The sequence below is a fragment of the Sorghum bicolor genome, chromosome 4 (assembly GCF_000003195.3).
Source record: "Sorghum bicolor cultivar BTx623 chromosome 4, Sorghum_bicolor_NCBIv3, whole genome shotgun sequence".
In the NCBI taxonomy this organism is placed as follows: Eukaryota; Viridiplantae; Streptophyta; class Magnoliopsida; order Poales; family Poaceae; genus Sorghum; species Sorghum bicolor.
The window spans coordinates 7,330,692-7,350,454 of record NC_012873.2 but is presented as its reverse complement, the minus strand read 5'-3'; the positions used below and the strand labels follow the sequence as shown (position 1 = coordinate 7,350,454).

The window sequence follows — 19,763 nt, the reverse complement described above, 5'->3', positions numbered from 1 at the left end:
CAATGAAGGCTTACCAGAGGAGTTTGAGGACATTGTAGGGAACTCATTAACAGTACAAGAGTTTGAAAACCTATGGACAAAGATGATTGCAGATTACAAATTAGAAGCAAACAAGTATTTCAACAAGATGTGGGAAATGAGAGAGAGATTTATACCAGTCTACTTCAAGGATGATTTCTTTCCTTTTTTACAGACCACAGCAAGAAGTGAGAGCACCAATGCAAGGTTCAAGAACAATGTAGGACCTACATACAACATCACAAGCTTCTTGAAGGAATACGAGAGAATAGTAGATGCTATTAACATAGCTGAAAATAGAGAAGACAATACAAACACATAGAAGACACCAAAACAGATGGAATTTGGCTACGGCATAGAACTACAGGCAATGGAGATGTACAACAGAAACATATTCAGCAAGTTCATGAATGAGCTAAGAGCAACACCAAGACTAAGTTATAAAGAACTAGAACCACAAGGACACTACGAAGTCTGGGAGAAGAAAAATCAAGTTCATAGCAGGCATAGAACAAGGAAATACATAGTTGTAACGGACCTGACAGGAGGCAGAGATGACTATAGCTGTATATGCAGCAAATTCAGCAAGGATGGAATCCTTTGCTCCCACATCCTGAAAATAATGGTAGAAACAGAAGTACCAAAGATTCCAGAGAAATATATAATTGAGAGGTGGAGGAAGAAAGAAAAAAAGATGAACCAGAAAATATTGGCAACAAGCACAGAAACAAATGACATTCTCAGGTTCAACATCCTATCAAGAGAAGCAACACAGTTAACTTCTAAAGGAGCTAAAAAGGATGAAGCAATGCAATATCTACTTGAGGAGTTCAAAAGAATCGGGAAAAACCTTGAGAACATTTTGTCATCAACAAATACAGAACCTACTGAAATAACAGCAATAGCTCCACCACCTGCACAAGAAAATGAGAACACAAATGAAAGTCAGCTTGAGTACAGGCAACCTTTAGAGGATGAATCAAATATACAAGACCCACTTACCATAAAGAAAAAAGGGAGACCAGAGAAACCAAAAAGATGGAAGGCAATGGTGGAGCAAGAAAGGGAAAAAACAAAAGCAAAAGCAAAGAAAAAGGCTAAAAAGGCAGAAACATCAAGTAAGAATCTAAAACTGATTCAAACTCAATAGATTTCAAAGAACTACAATAGCATTCTAACTCTACAAATTGCAGGTCCAAATGCGAAAAGCAAGAAGAAGATGAGAACAACCACATCAATATAGAAAGCTGAAGAAGGTAGAGCAACGCAAAGAAGGAAGGCAAAACATACTCAAAAAGAGAGAGAAGAGAAGAATGATTTAGGCCCATATTATATATCATATTGTACCAGCAAACATTACAGTTTCGAGATCATCCGCAACAACCATTACTATTATGAGTTCTATACTATTATCTACATATCGGTAGTGACATCACAAATGTCAGGAACATTTCTACAACTAGATATTATTTTTGAAACATTATATTTCAAGATCATCTGCAACAACTATTACTATTATGAGTTCTATACTATTATCTACATATCGGAACTGACATCACAAATGTCAGGAATATTTCTACAAGTAGATACTATTTTTCTAAACATTCACAGTGGCATCTTCATTCTTCAGGGCGAAAGACAGCAATCTCTATGCATCCTCACCATCCTGTCAAATTCATTAAAAATATGGACATAGAATTATTAGAAATAATAATTATAAAACAACTAAACAAGCCAAAAACTAAAAAAATATAGAATCTGACCTCAAACTTATAATTAGTAACCAAATCCTTGCGTCTAGTATTCTTTGAAGGAAAAACAAGTTCATTAGCAAGCTTGATCCTTAAATTTGGGATGTCACTATCCTTGAATAGAGAGATAAGACAAGAACGAGGAGATTTCCAATACTCTAGAAACATCATAACATACACTCCAGAATCAGACCTACAAAAAGAAAAATAGAAAACATATAATAAATTAAAAGCCCAAAACAATATAAGAATCAAAAAAACAATAAGAAACTAAGATAGCATGAAGAAACCTTACAATTTATAAGCAGGCTGCCGAGGGACATATGGATAAACCAATTTATACATATCAAGTCCAATATCAACCATTTCTAACTTCTTCCACCAATACTTGAAATGGGGAATCTAAAACAAAAAAAAATTACAGAAAAAATAAACATAGAAAAATAATGAAAACTAAAATAACAAATGAATAAGTCAGAAAACCATACCAATTTATCCCTCACATCAACCTGGTATTCATCTTGAAGCCGATAATATGAATCCAGAAAAACAAAAGACTGATCCTTTATATCAACAATAAAAACGAACCACTCTCATCATAGAAGCAAGGGAATATCAACTAATATAGAGAAAAAAATAATCAGATTAAAATATACTATTATCACACAATCATATACTATGATAATAATAGATAGACATAAAATAATATAACAATACCAGGTTAGAACGATCAAGGGGCCTAGCCTTAGAGGAACGAGTGAAAGCTCTGGACAATATATCTTCACTTGCAGTATCAACATCTTTTAGTAGCTGTTCCTAAAAACATAAGAGAATAAAGTAGCACAACAAAATTAAGCATGCTACCAGATAATAATACTCAATCTCAAAAAACTTACAGATAACCTAACGAACACCAACACTTACACCAATATTAGAGAAGAAAAAATGGCATTTAGATGTTTCAGGATGACCACCAGGCTGGGAATATAGATGATAGCAGAATGCAGCCATGACAAAATTATTCACAACACCACCAGGCTTGGAGACCAGAAAGTGCAACGAACAGCTCCAAACAGAATAGCATCTTCACTGCATCATAAAAAGTAATGAAAGCCTTAAAAAGAGCAATACTCCATACAAAAATGAATAATAAATAATAACATGAATACATACCCACTTTGACGAGACATAGCCAAATTACATATAGCCTTATAATTCAGAATCTGAGACTTATTCACTCTAAATTTGGCCCTTTCAATCTCAAACTCATCGCCCATAGCACGACTAGGAAAAACAGTCCGCCTAGGACCATGTAGAGGTAGCTTACCACCGGTAGAAGACTGGGTCAAATTCAAACTATATTTACTAGAAGAATCAGCAAATTTATTTCGTTTCAGAGATGGATAACTAGAAATGTTTAACTCAGATTTACGAGAGGAATCTAAATGAACAATTGATTTCTGAACTTTAGAATTATAAACTTCTTCTGATTTATTACGCAATAAACGAAGCTTCTGAGAAAGACTTCTTGAACCAACAATAGTAACCTCTGGAGAAGAAATCTACACTCACAAAAAAATTAAAAACTGAAATTAATAGAAAAATAAAGAAGATTCTATGGCATAATAAGGAACCAATAGAAAAATACTAACATTTAATGGGGTAGCAACGGAACATCCAGCCTTAAATGAAGAATGCATCTTCGAAGCACTAGACAACTTCTTTGACAAAATAGGAGTAATGAGAGGAGACTCATCATGAGAAAAAGGAAGAGTCTGCATGATAATAGGAGTCTAAGAAAAAACAAGTGTCAAAAACATAATAATAATGATAATCACATACTAATTATTAGAAGAACTAATCAAAAACAAATTTAGAAACAAACACTTACTCCACTATATTGATCTGTAGAATTAAACCGATTGACTTCACCATGATTATCATTTTGCTTCACATTTTCCTTCACAACATATTTGACATCATCAACAACACACGCAGGAACAGACTTAGAGGATGTCACAAAAGAATGACCACGATGGACACTTTTATGAGAAGTGTCATGCAGTTGAGAAACAAGTACTTCAGGAGCACCTAGATGAAAATATATAATAATATATCAAAACAGAAAAAATAAACAATACAACAGAGTAAAAAGATAATAAACTCACGCTTCAAAAGATGGACCAAGAACATCTGAAATAGGTGCAGTTACAACTTTAGCTCCAACAGGAAAAATATCTGATAATTAAAAGAAAAATATAATAAATATAAGATTTATTAAAAAAACAAAAGCAAAATGGGGGGACATAGAAACCACAAAAACATACTACCATCCTCTGTCAAAGAAGCAGCTACATTAACTTTATCAGCATTAGCCTACAATTTAAAAATATATTATAAAAAGGAACAATCTAGAAACTAAGTAAAATACAAATAAAAAACAACTTATACCTGATGTACATGACTTCCACTAATACCATTACTATTTTCTGGTGCACTAGGCATCTCAGTAGATGGAACAGGGGGATCAATTGAACTTTCATAATCAGCAAACTCCTTCAAAACTTTACCAACCAATTCCTGTGTCTTTTGTTTATAAGAATAAACATGATTCATCAATGTAGAGAACAACTTCTTCAGATCATCAGGAAGAGAACCAAGGGAGACTAAATCAACAGGAATAGGAGGAACACAAGCCTTGCAGTGATCTTCAATCACATTTAGAACACTAGATTTCAAGCTATCAGGCACATCACAACCACAAGCTTCTTCAAGTTTAGTTAGGAAATCATCAATATCCGAATTATCAGGAACTGATTCTGGACGACGATTGAAAGGCTATTAAAAAATGACCATCAGAATGCAAAAAATAAAATTGATAAAACAAAATGATAAACTAAAAAAACTAAACATATAGCAATATTTCTCACAAATAACTAACTAGACCTGAACATTAAAAATAATAGAGCTAAATCTGAATAGTTACGAAAAAAGACAAATACATGTTGATCCATTATAAAACAGACAACAAAACTTATTCTGCACTTACTACAATCCAGAGAATAGAACTTATTAATTATGCAAATCCAAAAATACAATCCTTAGAAGCTAAGGCTGTAGTACTTCAAAACACGTCAAAAAAAGCAAAAAGCACTACCATACCTTTTGATAGCAAGTCTTGTCAAAATCAATAAGCGACCTCATTCCATATTGAGAAGGAGATTTTAGATCAAGATCAGAATAATCTTTGATCATGCTCTGCTTCCAAACTCCGATTCGAGGAAACGAATAACTCACTTGGCGATGAGAGAAATCAACATGATCCAAATACATAACCTATCAGCACATAAATAAATGAAAATAGCAGGGGATAAAAAAATTAAAAGAAATCAATTCAAAAAAATAACAAGTAACTTACAGCAAGATAAAACATACAACCACCAAGAGTTACAGAAGATTTGTGAACATCTTTCTTCCCTTTGTTGAAGTTCTTGACACCATGAAGCATCCAGCGTAAAACAAACCCAGACCAGTCATAAGACCTCAAATGCTCAATATCTTCAAATACACCAAGATATCGGGGGCTAGGAACAAGGTTAGAGTTCGGATAGAGGAAACAATGCAGAGCAAAAACCAAGAAACAAACTATCACTTCTTCTTCACTAAGACTCTCAGCTCTCAATTTATCAACAAAGAAAGATATTTGAGGCAAAGATGTCTTCCCAATCTTAGACAAAACAGTAGCTTTTCCAGCAGAGTAATTTGAAGGAAAAGATGTACCACCAAGTGGAATACCAAGCACAAGATTAACTGAATCAGCTGTCAATGATATAACTTTTCCATTAACAATAAGATCACCATACTTCACTTCAACATGAGACGCCAACCACTTGGAAAACTTCTTAGGAAAAAAACACTTGTCAAAAAGCAGAAGTGATCCAAATCCATATCGCCTAACAATAGCCTTCTTCTCTTCAGACATAAAACCAATAACACTAGCAAACTTACTCACAGACTGCCTAGTAAATCCATCAGAGGAGTGGGAAGAAGATTTATCTTTCTTAGACTATCAAAAAAAAGAAAAACTAATTCATACACAGCTAAAATAACAAAAAAAATATACATGACAAACATGAAAACTGAAAATAACCTGAGCCTCCAAAGCCAATTCTAATTGACACTTTAACTTCATCATTTTCTGGAACTGAATAAAAAAACTTTAGACTAAATAGAGAATAGCAAACATGGAAAAAACAGAAGAAAAATACTAATACATACATCCTTCATACAACGTCGATACAATGCTCTGCTGAAACTCCTAGAACCTGAACCACCCGAGGAAGAATCCTATAAAAAAGTAAATAATTACAAAAATCATTAGAGTAAATAAGCAAGAAAAAGAAACAAGATGAAAAAGAGACTTACATCAGATAAGATTTTATCATCAGAATTTTCTTGGACACCAGGAACTTCAACATCAAAAGCTTGAGAACACATGATATCATCACTTTCAGATCCATCTAATTCAATGAAATCATCTTCTGAAGAACAATCAACAACAGCACGTCTTTTCCTACTTCTAGTCTCCATCTACATCAAAAACAATTCAAGTATTACTAAGAATGAACCATGGGCATAATCATCTTCAATAAGATCAAAACAAATATTCAAAGAAATTAAAAAAAGGAGAATCAACTCCTAGTAGACAATAATAGACAAAGAGAAATAACAAAACAATCAACACCAGCACAACTTTAACTACTTCTAGTCTCCATCTACATCAAAAACAATTCAAGGGCATAATCATCTTGAAAAGATCAAAACAAATATTCAAAGAAATTAAAAAAAGGAGAATCAACTCCTAGTAGACAATAACAGACAAAGAGAAATAACAAAAACTCTATAATTTATACAGTCAATGCAATTATGATAATACTATTCTATAAACACCAATCAAAAAAACTAAACCAAAAGAATTCATAGAGCAAAACATTTATACAGAGTACACATTAGTTAGATGAATAGAATTCTAGAACTCACATGACAAGCAAATAACAACTATAAAAAATATGAACTAAATGTTCCAACCAAAATAGTATTATCGAGTTGGGCAAGTCCCAAGATCAATGGAAAATTGAACTTAAAACAACCATTTAGCTTAAATAGATCTAGCACAGAAGACCCAAGACACATGCTGACCTGAATTGAAAATTGAACTTGAAGCACTAGATATGTATTAGATAAGTTGAAACTGCTTCTCTAGATCATGAAATGGACGTGCACATACTACAAGATTTGAGTTTCTGCTAACCTGCTTTACCTGCACAGAACAAAAACCAAAGTGAGCTGCAACCACTTCTCCTTATAGAAATTGTTGAAAAGAATATGCAGTTGGGCAGCACTGAGCATTAGAGGAAAATATAACAACATACAGAAAATAATAAGACTGAAATAAACACTGAAAGAGACAACAAAAACACTAAATCTCAACCTGTAAACTAATAAAAACTGAACCTGAATCACTGGACATGCAAAGCGACTGATTTCAACAATAAAAAATGAAACATAAGAATTGAGCTATTCCTGAAAAAAGAGAAACACTAAAGATAAACTAAATACTTAAACTAGAAAACTAAATACTGATACTGCAAAGCTGAATCTAGAAGACTAATAACTTAAGAACTCAAGCTCCTAATACTTTAACAGGTATGATTCTATACTGAACACTGAAAGACTGAACCTGAACCTGAACCTAAGATCTCTCAGTAGTCTAGTTCAGATCTCACATGAATGATTGAGCTCACAGTGAGAAAAAATCAAAGGATTCAACAGGACTCTATTTTTAGTCAAAAAATATGAACAACAGCTAACATATAAAATAAAGAAATAAAAAGCATAAATAGAAACACTAAATCGACAACACCAAAATCATTTGCCGCATCCTCCATCCTGCACAATCAAATCAAAACAAAACAAAAATGATGCACATCAGAAACAAGCAGTAAAGTGAAGCTGTCAGCCAGCTAGCCAATAAAGTTTATCACTAGCAGTAAAGGCGAAACTGCCAGCCAGCTAGCTAATAACGTTTCTCACTACTGACACTACTAGGATCCTCCGACTCTGCTAGCTCATACAAGGAAGATGCAGAGGTGATCCAGGAGCATCCACAGGCACGGCTCACGATGGGCCAGCTCTCAATGATGCCGCTGCTAGATACAAGGATAGATTGAATGATTTGCGACAAATACAAAGGACCAGATCAGAACAAAAACTACGGGCATATCAGAACTCAGCAATCATGAGGGAAATCCCAAATCAAACTTAAATCACAAGGGACCATAAAAACGATCAGGAGCTAACACCTAACAAGAGGCTACAACAGATCTACAAGACAAAAACGAGAAATCATAAGAGATAACACAAACCCTAGCTCATCGCCACGCAGTCGTCTCGAATCGCCTCTGTCACCAGAGAGAAAGAGGAGAGAGAAGGAACGGGCAGAAATGAAGCGGCGGACGCGTCCAGAGCAATGAAACGAAGACAATAAAAGGCGTGATTCCCCAAATTGCAAATAAAAGAAACTGACGTGTGGGACCCGCTCCGATCCCCACAGGCAAACATATGCACAAGAGACGAACGAACCAGATCCAACCAGGATAGCATCCGACGGCAGAAAAAATCGAGTGACACATCCATCAGAATCGCTTGAGTGAGAGACAGATTTTCCGATAAAAATACACTTCTCGCGCGTTAAAACCTACCCAATCTAACGCCAGCAATTTCGGAGTCGCGCGAGTAAACAATATCATCTCTTGCACCGGGTCGACGTCGTGTTTAGTTCGACGACCACCATTTATGATTTAGGAGCACTCGAGCTTGCACGGCAACACAAGCAACCCTGGCACCCTCTATCCACACCGGAACTGACAAAAAGTTCCAAACCGAGAACGACTCCTACACTCCGTCAAAGTTACTCGCCCGGTCGTCTGCCATGTCGCCTGGACGTGCCGCCACCGTGTCCGGCGCTGACCCCGCGCCGCACTTCGTGCTGGTGCCGATGATGGCCGCGGGTCACGCCGGCCCGATGCTCGACATGGCCCGCGCTCTGTCGGTCCGCGGCGCGCTCGTCACGTTCGTCACCACGCCGCTGAACCTGCCCCGCCTCGGCCGCGCCGCCAGCGACGACGCGCTCCCCATCCGTTTCCTCCCGCTCCGGTTCCCCTGCGCCGAGGCAGGCCTCCCCGAGGGCTGCGAGAGCCTCGACGCGCTGCCGGGCCTCGGCCTCCTCGGCAACTTCAACGACGCCTGCGCCATGCTCCGCGGCCCGCTCGTCGCGCACCTCAGGGAGGGCGACACCCCGCCGGCGAGCTGCGTCGTCGCCGACGCCTGCCACCCGTGGACCGGCGGCGTGGCGAGGGAGCTCGGCGTGCCGCGGCTCTCGTTCGACGGGTTCTGCGCCTTCTCCTCTTTCTGCATGCGCCAGATGAATCTCCACAGGATCTTCGACGGCGTCGACGACGACAGCCGCGCCGTGCGCGTCCCTGGCTTCCCCATCGACGTCGAGATCTCGAGGGCAAGGTCGCCAGCAGGGAACTTCACGGGTCCCGGCATGAAGGAGTTCGGCGAGGAGATCATGGCCGAGAGCGCGAGAGCCGACGGCCTGGTGGTGAACAGCTTCGCCGAGCTCGAGCCCGTGTTTGTCGACGCCTACGAGGCGGCCATCGGCAAGAAGATATGGACCGTCGGGCCGCTCTTCCTAACCCCCACCACCACCATGCCGTCGACGGCGACGACGACCGAGGACGCCAACGCCGTCCGGTGCCTGAGCTGGCTCGAGTCCAAGAAGCCCCGGTCGGTGGTGTTCGTGAGCTTCGGCAGCCTGGTGCGCTCGTCGCTGCCGCAGCTCGTCGAGATCGGGCACGGCGTCGAGGCGACGAGGCGACCGTTCATCTGAGCGGTGAAGCCCGGCGACCTCGGCGAGTTCGAGGACTGGCTGTCCGACGACGGCTTCGAGTCCCGCGTCGGGGACAGGGGCCTCGTCGTCACGGGCTGGGTACCGCAGAAGGCGATCTTGTCGCACCCGGCGACGGGCGTCTTCGTGACGCACTGCGGCTGGAACTCCGTGCTGGAGTGCGTCGCGGCGGGGCTGCCGATGGCGACGTGGCCGCACTTCGCCGAACAGTTCATGAACGAGAAGCTCGTGGTGGACGTGCTCCGGGTCGGCGTGCCTGTCGGCGTCAAGGACGCCGCGCAGTGGGGCGTGGAGACGGAGGGCGTGGTGGCGACGAGGCAGGACGTGGAGAGGGCCGTGGCGGAGGTGATGGACTCCGGGGAGGAGGGCTCCGTCCGCCGGGCAAGGGCCGCCGAGCTCGGCACGAAGGCTCGGGAGGCCGTGGCGCACGGTGGGTCGTCGTACCGGAACTTGGAGCTCCTCATCCAACATGTCAAGCACTAGAAAAGTAGAAATCCATGGACAGCATCACAGCAATAAGGCAGTTCTCATAATTACTAAGGACTTGTTTACCTCAACTTCACTAGTAACGCTGTTTTTTTAAAAAATAGATTCATGAGTGACTTTCTAGATGAAGCTGAACTGTTTTAGAAAAAATGTTTGACAAAATATCTTCACCAACTACTTCATACATAGTTGAGAGAGAGTGAAATGAGGGAGAAAGTTACAATAAGCTACATTTTTCAGTTTCATCTCAACTTATGTCTTTGTGAGAGGAGGGGAAAAACAACTTTACCTATAAAACTGTTTTAAAAATAAATGTTTGGCAAAAAAAAACAGCTCACAATAACTCATAAAGCCACCAAATAAGCCCGTATCACATTAGCAACTGATAAAAAAAACTTATTTTTTTAATTCTAGTGATAAAAAACTTATCTATATTTTAAATATTCGTGTCCATCTCACACGGTGGACTTCAACTGCTCAACGGTCTCCATCAGAAGCGCCACGTTCCGGTCCGACGAGCCGCCACGCGCCACGGCGTCCCTTGCCTTCGTGCCGAGCTCAGCGGCCCTCGCCCGCCGCGCTGCTCCCTCCACGCCGCCGTCCATCACCGCCGCCACGGCCCTCTCCACATCCTCTCGCGTCGCCACCACGCCCTCCGTCTCCACGCCCCACTGTGCGGCGTCCGTGACGCCGACGGTCACCCCGACCCGCAGCACGTCCACCACGAGCTTCTCGTTCATGAACTGCTCCGCGAAGTGCGGCCACGTCGCCATCGGCAGCCCCGCCGCGACGCACTCCAGCACGGAGTTCCAGCCGCAGTGCGTCACGAAGGCGCCCGTGGCCGGGTGCGACAGGATCGCCTTCTGCGGCGCCCAGCCCGTGACGACGAGCCCCCTGTCCCCGACGCGGCGCTCGAAGCCGTCGTCGGACAGCCACCGCTCGAATTCGCCGAGGCTGGCGGGCTTCACCGCCCAGATGAACGGCCGGTCGCTCGCCTCCAGCCCGTGCGCGATCTCCACGAGCTGCGACTGCGACGAGCGCACCAGGCTGCCGAAGCTCACGAGCACCACGGATCGAGACTTCTTGGACTCGAGCCATGTCGAGCACCGGACGGCGGCCGTGTCCTCAGAGTCAGAGGTCGCCGTCGACGGCATGTTGTGCTGGAGGAAGAGAGGCCCCACGGTCCATACCTTCTTGCCGAGCGCCGCTTCATAGGCATCAACGAAGAGGGGCTCGAGCTCGGCGAAGCTATTCACCACCAGGCCGTCGGCTCTCGCGTTTTCAGCCATGACCTCGTCGGCGAACACCTTGCCAAAACCCGAGAAGTTTCCAGGCGACCGCGCCCTCGACATCTCGACGTGTATGGGGAAGCCAGGGACGCTGACGGGGCGCTTGTCGTCGCTGATTCCCTCGAAGACGCTGTGCACGCTCATCTGTCGCATGCAGAACGAGGAGAAGGCGCAGAAGGTCTCCAACGCCAGCCGCGGCACGCCGAGCTCCCGCGCCACTGCGCCGGTCCACGGGTGGCAGGTGTCGGAGACGATGCCGCTCGCCGGCGGGGTGCTGCCGCTCTCCCTGAGGTGCGCGACGAGCGGCGGCCGGAGCATGGCGCAGGCGTCGTGGAAGTTCTTGAGGAAGGCGAGGCTCGGGAGCGCGTCGGGACTCTCGCAGCCCTCCGGTAGACCGGCCTCGGCGCACGGGAAGCGGAGCGGGAGGAAGCGGATGCGGAGCGCGTCGTCGCCGGGGCCGCAGCCGAGCCGGGGCAGGTTGAGCGGCGTGGTGACGAACGTGACGAGCGCGCCTCGGCCTGCCAGAGCGCGCGCCATGTCGAGCATCGGGCCGGCGTGGCCCGCGGCCAGCATAGGCACCAGCACGAAGTGCGGCATCGCCGAGTCTGTGCCGACAGCAGCTGGACCATGGACAGAAGACAGAGTGTGTGGCTGAGTAGAGTCCTGCTTCGGAGCCGACGACATGGAGCTGTGACGGCGAGGTTGGATGGGTAATGTCCACGGCTGCTAATCGTCGATTAGTCGTGCTGATTTAACTTTGGGATAGGAACGCTGCAGTCTGCAGAGATGGGGACAGTGATTGGGACTGTGAGGACTTTGGAGATTAAGGTCCAAACGTTCACAAATCTGACATACTGGCCTAAGGTCCAAACGTTCACAAATCTGACATACTGGTGTCCTTACAAGAGTGTGGCCTGAACACAGGGGTCTCCCACTGGATGTTCAGATCAAATGGAATTCAGCTTTTTGTTGAAGGATGCCAAATCTGGATGTTCAGACCAAATGGAATTCAATTTTGTTAATGGACGCCATATGTTGTTATAGAGATGCTTCTGATAGGCTTTACAAAAACAAAATTTGCAGGGGTAATGGTGTCTGATGAAGAATTACATCTGTCACAAACACTTTGTAAAATGCTTGAAGAGGTTCAATGATATCACTGAGTTATTGTCAGGTAATGCATATCCAACAGCAGATCTGTTTTACCAAAGCTTTTTGTGAAATTAAGGCTTTAGTTTCAGAGTGATGTCCTAGTGCCATTGACACAATTAGAGAAATGACAAATTCTATGAACACTAATGTTGCCGTTGTTGATAGTTACTTTAGAATGTAGCCTCAAGAAACTATGACAGAGGGGAATCTGGAATTTTTTGCAAATTTTTTGGGAACTAAACAAGGCCATATTCATCCAAACTATGACAGAGGGGACAAATCTGATTGGACCAACCTCATTTTTTTAGGCGATCTAAAGTCCAAAGGTGGTTTGGAAAGGAAGCCAAGCAAAGAATTTGAGTGCATCAAATGAAATTGTCATGGTCAGTGGAAATGGAGCCTAAGAATCGAGTCAAGTATGCTGAGCATGCTGAGTATTCACCAGAAACAAAGAACCGACAAGTGATCTGCATGTAAATTTATGTCTAGCACATTAAGTCCCAAAGCCAAACATTACCAACCATAGCATGTTGTACTATCCTGTTCTTTTTCTTGCTCAAGGCAAAAATCATGGGGGAGAGGTTCTTTGGACAAATCCCATCCAACCATGCAAGAGTGCCAAAGCAAGGCCTTTGCTCCATTTCCAATTGTAATTTTGGTTGCCACATTGAAAAACCTTCTATGTATTGGTGCATGGGATCTCAACCCAAGGCTTATTTTCGGACTTTCATGGTTGCCATAGCCAACATGGTCACAGGGCTCGTGAAAATTTATAAATATGTAGCACTCGTATACCACCCAATTTTATTGGTCAGCGCACCTGTTTCTAAGCCACTTTACATTTCCCTCTTGCTAACCTTGTGCCACTCGTCCACAGGAAACAACGTTGTTTGGCATCAAGTTCCTTAAGAATTCCTTTAGGAGGTGTAAGTGACGTGAGGAAGTATATCGACTATGACGACAACACTTACTTGACAAGCGTCGTGTGTCCAGATGTTGTGAGAAGCATTCCCCTGCCAATGTGCCAACTTGTTGAAAGCCTTGTCAAGTAGGGTTGACAATCGACCTTCCTTAGACGCATCAAGGTTAAAGACAGTCCTAGGTACATTAATGAAAATAAAGTACGTTTTGGCTTTTTTTGATATATAATTTTTATTGTGCACCTAGATACTATAAAATATCTAGATATACAGTAAAAACTATATACTAAAAAATCTAAAATGACTTATAATTTAGAATTAGGGAGAGAGTATATCCAAACGGCATAATGACAGACATAAACGAAACGAGGCAAGATCATTGGAGGTCTCAGTCTCACGCAGTTGTGCAAGCTTCTGGTGAGATCGATGACCCCAAGATTACTGCCTTGCTGGCATCGAGTGCGGCTCCTGTCAAACGGCTCGACGGCATCTCCAACTGAAACTTTTCCAAGGAATTGACAGGGCATCCTGATGTTCGGTGCCCGTGGATGAGCATAGAGGCTGAGATTGCGAATCGTAGAAGACATCAAAATAGGATTGTTCATGTTCTGTTCTAGAAAATCAAGCTTTTAAAAATATGTCCTCAAGACATTAGTAGATGGTAGATGTAAGAGCATCTTTAGAAGTTTGGCAAAATTTACTTACTAAACTAATTAATTTAGCAAGTTAATAAAAGAAATAGCAACTTTAATTTTTGTCCTTCTTCACGGTCTCCTATAATAGCTTTGTAAAAGTTATAATAGGCTCCACATTTAATTATTATTTTTTAGTTTATTGTGTTGTTTATATAAAAAAAAACTTGCATACGACCTGCTAGGCGTGCCAGCTCTATGCCTTCTGACCAAGTGAGACCACACGTACATGAAGGTAGCAGGTCATGCCTTCCAACCAAAGATCAATAAACACCGAGCCGTGGAGGCAAGCACTAGGTAGCGGCGTTGACCTGTAGGGCGGCGGCGGTGGAGGCACGTACATAATAGCGGTGACCGAACCAAAGGGCGGTGGAGAAACAAATCACGACAACAATATTTCATAGCAAAAAACAAACTCTCGCACGAGAAATACCGTGAAAACAAGTCCACAAAGAAGATAAAGAGAGTTCTCTCGACTTTGGAAACTATGAGTTGAGGAGGATATTTGATAACTTTTTTATTTTTAAGGAGCTCTTTTGCCAAACTATTGGAGAAGTTTTTTTTTGCTAAAAATTATGATAGAGAGTTGTTTTACCAAACTCCTACAGATGCTCTAAACCTTAGTTATAAATGAATACTCAGCCTTTCTAGAGGAAAAATACTGATGTTTGGAGTTCAGTTGAGAATTTGAATGAATGCTTTGATTTCTGAAGATTAAATGGCCCTTGAAATAAAATGTGTGGTTTTTTAAAAAACAAATCAGACAAAAAAGCTACTGATTATATTAAAAACAAAAAAAAAAAGCTCAAACTGAGAAGTACAATGAACCAACAACCACAACAAATTAAAGCCATAGAGCTAAAGAACTACCACAACAACTGAAAGCAACAATTAAGAATAGAGACGATACTCTAAACAGTACTCGCGGTTCTTTTTTAGTGTAACTAAATAAATTAAATAAAAAATAAGAAAAAATTGTTTATTTAATTCATTAAATTACACTACTGTAGGTATCTATTTAGAGGACCATCCTTATTCTTAGAGCAAGGTCAATAATAGAGCTAAGTGTTTGGTTATAAGCCAAGTGATTAGAGCCAAGTTATTAAGTTGTCTTATACTTGTCTCTAAAACACCTTCTCCCTATTCCTTCTCACAACACTTGTTATTTGGGCCCACCACTACTTATGCATCCGTGCCCAGCTTTGTGCTTACATAAGGCCAGTCGCAGTGCATGTTTCATGAGAGTGTCATGCACATTAAATAGGGTGCCACATAAGCAAAATTGCTGACTTGGCAAGGTCATTAAATGAAGGAGTTTCATCAGATGAGAGAGGAGTTTCATCCCCATGAAACTCCTGTGGCTCGGTTACCTAGTAACTGTGCCATGAAACTATGCGACTGGCCTAAAGAGCCAAGCTATTATCTCTCTCCTTTCTTTTTTTTCTCCACATCAACATTAGCTTGGCTATAAGCCCATTATTGTACCTGCTCTTAACAACAATCAATCACCAACACAACACCCGGTTGGGAAATGGCCAACACCGCCTCACCAATAAAGCACACCACCAGTAATTGCCACACTGCGCCACTGTTATTGATCGACAAAGGCAGCAAGTCGAAAAGCCATCGTCACCGCTTGCGCCATCTTTACAATGTGTTTTGCTGGCGTGTTCATCAAATGAGTCTATGGATGTTACCAAAATGTTTGCCAATTTTTTGCTGGAAAACCCCAGCCTACTTGTGGAAAAAAAAAGACTAGCCTCCCATCATGGCTATATAACATCGATCAGCACCTTGATCCTTCTAGTCGCAGTCTCAGACACAGGCCACTCTATTTCTTACACCATTCCTGCGGTGCCGGCCCGCCCGAATTCTTGGGCAGGTAGCTTAGCACGTCCATGGCGCCCACGGAGGAATCCGCCGCTGCTATGCCAGCGCCACCACCGCCACCACACTTTGTGATCGTCCCCCTCGTGGCGCAGGGCCACACCATCCCCATGGTCGACCTCGCCCGCCTCCTCGCGGAGCGCGGCGCGCGCGCAAGCTTGGTGACCACACCGCTGAACGGCGCACGGCTGCGTGGCGCCGTCGAGCAGGCCGCGCGCACCAAGCTGTCCCTCGAGATCGTCGAGCTCCCGCTGCCGACGGACACCGACGACGGCCTGCCCCCGGGCATCGAGAACATGGACATGGTCACGGACAACGGCCACTTCCTCCTCTTGTTCAACGCCGTGCAGAGGCTCGCCGGCCCGCTGGAAGCCTACCTGCGAGCACTGGCGCAGCGCCCGAGCTGCATCATCTCCGACTGGTGCAACGCTTGGACGGCCGGCGTGGCCAGAAGCCTCGGCGTCCCTCGCCTCTTCTTCCACGGGCCGTCGTGCTTCTACTCGCTCTGCGACCTCAACGGCATCGACCACGGGCTGCACGAGCTGCTGACCGCGGCGGCCGACGACGACCAGGAGAGGTTCGTGGTGCCAGGCATGCCGGTGCACGTGGAGGTGACCAAGGCCACGGCGCCCGGCTTCTTTAACTCGCCGGGATGGGAGACGCTCCGGACGGAGTGCGTGGAGGCCATGCGCACCGCCGACGGCGCGGTGGTGAACTCGTTCGTGGACCTCGAGGGCCAGTTCGTGTCGTGCTACGAGGCGGCGCTCGGCAAACCCGTGTGGACGCTTGGCCCGCTCTGCCTCTCCAACCGGGACGTCGAGGCCATGGCGTCGCGCGGGGACACGTCGTCGCCGGGCGGCGTCCAGCTGCAGAGCGTGGTGACCGCCTGGCTCGACGCCAGGGACACGGACTCCGTCGTGTTCGTCAGCTTCGGCAGCCTGGCGCAGAAGCTCCCGAAGCAGCTGTTCGAGGTCGGCCATGGCCTCGAGGACTCCGGCAGGCCGTTCCTGTGGGTGGTGAAGGAGGCCGAGGCGTCGGCGGCGCCGGAGGTGGAGGAGTGGCTGGCGGCGCTAGAGGCGCGCACGGCGGGGCGCGGCCTCGTGGTGCGTGGGTGGGCGCCGCAGCTCGCCATCCTGTCCCACCGCGCCGTGGGTGGGTTCGTCACCCACTGCGGCTGGAACTCGCTGCTGGAGTCCGTGGCGCACGGCGTGCCGGTCGTGACGTGGCCGCACTTCGGCGACCAGTTCTTGAACGAGCGGCTGGCGGTGGACGTGCTCGGCGTCGGCGTGCCCGTCGGCGTCACGGCTCCCGTGATGGTGTTCGACGACGAGAACGTGGCGGTGGCGCGTGGGGACATCGTGCGGGCGGTGTCGGCGCTGATGGGCGACGGGGAAGAGGCGGACGAGAGGAGGAGGAAGGCCAAGGAGTACGGAGAAAAAGCTCATGTGGCCATGGAGAAAGGAGGGTCCTCGTATGAGAACCTGACGCAGCTGATTGAGAGCTTCAGGCAAAGTGGAGGCAAAAAAAGGTTAGGTTAGAACAGTGCACGCATATGAACTACCATTGCAATGGCAGTAGGAATGCAGGACGAATAGCAGAAGCTTTGCAAATTGCAATTTTCATCAGCAGTATGGCTACGTTTTTCATTTTTTGCTGAAACCGGTATATATATGTGTAGTAAATATGAAACCAAGCCAGTGATTGTGTTCCATGCATGCTTTTCTTTTTCCACTCAAATCTTTTCCTGCTTCAACAGTAGATTTGTAATTACCATGTAGTGTGCAACATGTACAGTGAACAGCGCTCATCATCTTCTTGCAATGTCAAGTGTGTTCAGACTTGAGAGCATTATTCCATGTAAGAACATAGTTTCACTGATCGATCCGGTTAACTCCAGCGATGTTTGGGGAGAAACCCCGGCCAATTCTCTCCGGTGATTTCAAGATCTGTGTCGCCGACGGCGAATCGCTATTATGGTCATGGATTGCATATGGAAAATCTACGTCGACTATCTTTATAGTGTGTCTGTTCTAATCTCTGACAAGCAAATTAAAGTGTTTTTGAGAAAGACGACGACGTTCACAACCTCACATTAGTTTTTTATTACGAAGAATATATATATATTTGCACCAGCCAGAGCGCGTCATATATGCATACTATTTGTCTGATGCCAGGACGTAGTCTTTCTTTTTTGTGGTGAACACATGGATATCCATTACCCGCCGCTCGATCATTTGGCGTTATTTGCCCACGGCGTTTCATTTTCATATAGGCTGCGGCCAGCGGCGGCGACTCCGCTAGTCGGCTAATTGTTCGTCGTGGCAACCAACCAAGGTCACCGCCGGTCACATGCTTGCTTCAAAGGATAAGTCCATCAAACAAGGTCTTGTTTAGTTCAACGAAAAACCAAAAAGTTTCCTGTCACATCGAATCTTGTGGCACTTGCATGAAGCATTAAATATAGACGAAAATAAAAACTAATTACACAATTTAGCTGTAAATCACAAGACGAATCTTTTGATTCTAGTTAGTCCATAATTGAATAATATTTGTCACAAACAAACAAAAGTGCTACATTAACAAAATAAAAAAAAATTAGCATCTAAACGAGGCCCAAGTTGCCGGCGGCCGCCGGTAGCTGCCTCGTCGTTTTCATCATAGGTATCGAAAGGAGCCAGCTATAGACGACTAATAGTTTACATTCGCGTATCCAATTGGAGGCAAATCTTATGTATGACACTTTTTTAGATCTTGCACCCGTCGTTTCTTGGACTGGGAAAAAAGAACGTGCAACCGACCTGTTTTTTTTTCTGAGCACAGCTAGCAACTTCTAGATTGATAATTTGATATTGACTAGGTAGCATACCCGTGCGTTGCTACGGGATAACTAAATTTTTATATTAAAAACCACAAATCGCAAGATAAGATAATAATACTGTAAAATTAAATATTAATATTAAAGTGACATTTAATTCATAAAACAAAGTCTATGAAATTAACATAGTCATGGAGAGCGTGACGTCGTAGGCTAACCAATTCTACTGTACAAATCTTTCCCCGCGTTGCAATGGAAACAAATAATGCACTGATAATTGAGCATTTTATTGTTATAAAAAAGATAATGCGAGCATGATGTTTGGTATATAATATTACAAATTGAATTTTGTGTATGGCTAAAATTCTCATGGATGGTTTGCAATAATCAAGATATGCATTTATAGTATTGTTTGTACATACGCATATAAAAGTTCATGTCACCATAACAAGACTACTACTCCTCAACCTTTTAGAACTAACCATCTTGTTGAATTATCAGTTTGCTTCATGCAGGACTGGTATACCAACGCCACTCTTCTTCATATTTTAGATAATAATATATCTTCAACCATATATGCCCCTAGTATTGAATTATGATCCAGTTTAGTTTGCCTTTGACGCTTTGAAACATTGTTCCATTGGTCGGCGAGGCACGGAGGCCTCCACTCTCCTATAGGCTTTAGATTTGGTTCTCCGCTGCAGCAAGAACCATATCCAACGACCCAAATCCGACCTCGCAATAGTAAGTCAATAACCGGCCAAGAAACCACCCCAGTGGA

The 19,763-nt window shown here is 44.0% G+C and overlaps 4 protein-coding genes, 1 long non-coding RNA gene and 1 pseudogene across 5 annotated transcripts; 3 read left to right on the top strand and 3 right to left on the bottom strand.

Annotated features, from left to right (window-relative positions):
* LOC8071665 (protein FAR1-RELATED SEQUENCE 3) lies at window positions 356-1,168 on the top strand. Its single transcript, XM_021459433.1, has one exon. It carries the CDS (start codon window positions 356-358, stop codon window positions 1,166-1,168), a length of 813 nt encoding a protein of 270 aa, XP_021315108.1.
* Window positions 1,342-3,240, bottom strand: LOC8082939. Its single transcript, XR_002451732.1, has 7 exons — window positions 2,943-3,240; window positions 2,694-2,858; window positions 2,487-2,585; window positions 2,258-2,388; window positions 2,065-2,171; window positions 1,782-1,962; window positions 1,342-1,684 (listed from the first exon to the last, which is right to left on the bottom strand). It is a non-coding gene; the product is annotated as an uncharacterized LOC8082939 (long non-coding RNA).
* LOC110429527 lies at window positions 4,710-5,925 on the bottom strand. Its single transcript, XM_021459432.1, has 3 exons — window positions 5,188-5,925; window positions 4,932-5,105; window positions 4,710-4,715 (listed from the first exon to the last, which is right to left on the bottom strand). The coding sequence occupies exons 1-3, from the start codon at window positions 5,749-5,751 to the stop codon at window positions 4,710-4,712; spliced, it is 744 nt and encodes a 247-aa protein (XP_021315107.1). The 5' UTR covers window positions 5,752-5,925.
* LOC8082938 (UDP-glycosyltransferase 73E1) lies at window positions 8,528-12,352 on the bottom strand. The gene has a single exon (XM_002451705.2). It carries the CDS (start codon window positions 12,198-12,200, stop codon window positions 10,683-10,685), a length of 1,518 nt encoding a protein of 505 aa, XP_002451750.1. The 5' UTR covers window positions 12,201-12,352; the 3' UTR covers window positions 8,528-10,682.
* LOC8071664 lies at window positions 8,693-10,466 on the top strand (annotated as a pseudogene).
* On the top strand, window positions 15,875-18,023 carry LOC8071663 (UDP-glycosyltransferase 73C1). The gene has a single exon (XM_002453473.2). It carries the CDS (start codon window positions 16,179-16,181, stop codon window positions 17,703-17,705), a length of 1,527 nt encoding a protein of 508 aa, XP_002453518.1. The 5' UTR covers window positions 15,875-16,178; the 3' UTR covers window positions 17,706-18,023.

Excerpts from the sequence above, each read along its gene's own strand:
- LOC8071665 (XM_021459433.1), top strand. The coding sequence starts at position 356 with ATGGAATTTGGCTACGGCATAGAACTACAGGCAATGGAGATGTACAAC.
- LOC110429527 (XM_021459432.1), bottom strand. The coding sequence starts at position 5,751 with ATGTCTGAAGAGAAGAAGGCTATTGTTAGGCGATATGGATTTGGATCA. Across the intron at positions 5,106-5,187 it reads GTTGTATGTTTTATCTTGCT|GTTATGTATTTGGATCATGT; the intron begins GTAAGTTACTTG and ends ATGTGCTGATAG.
- LOC8082938 (XM_002451705.2), bottom strand. The coding sequence starts at position 12,200 with ATGTCGTCGGCTCCGAAGCAGGACTCTACTCAGCCACACACTCTGTCT.
- LOC8071663 (XM_002453473.2), top strand. The coding sequence starts at position 16,179 with ATGGCGCCCACGGAGGAATCCGCCGCTGCTATGCCAGCGCCACCACCG.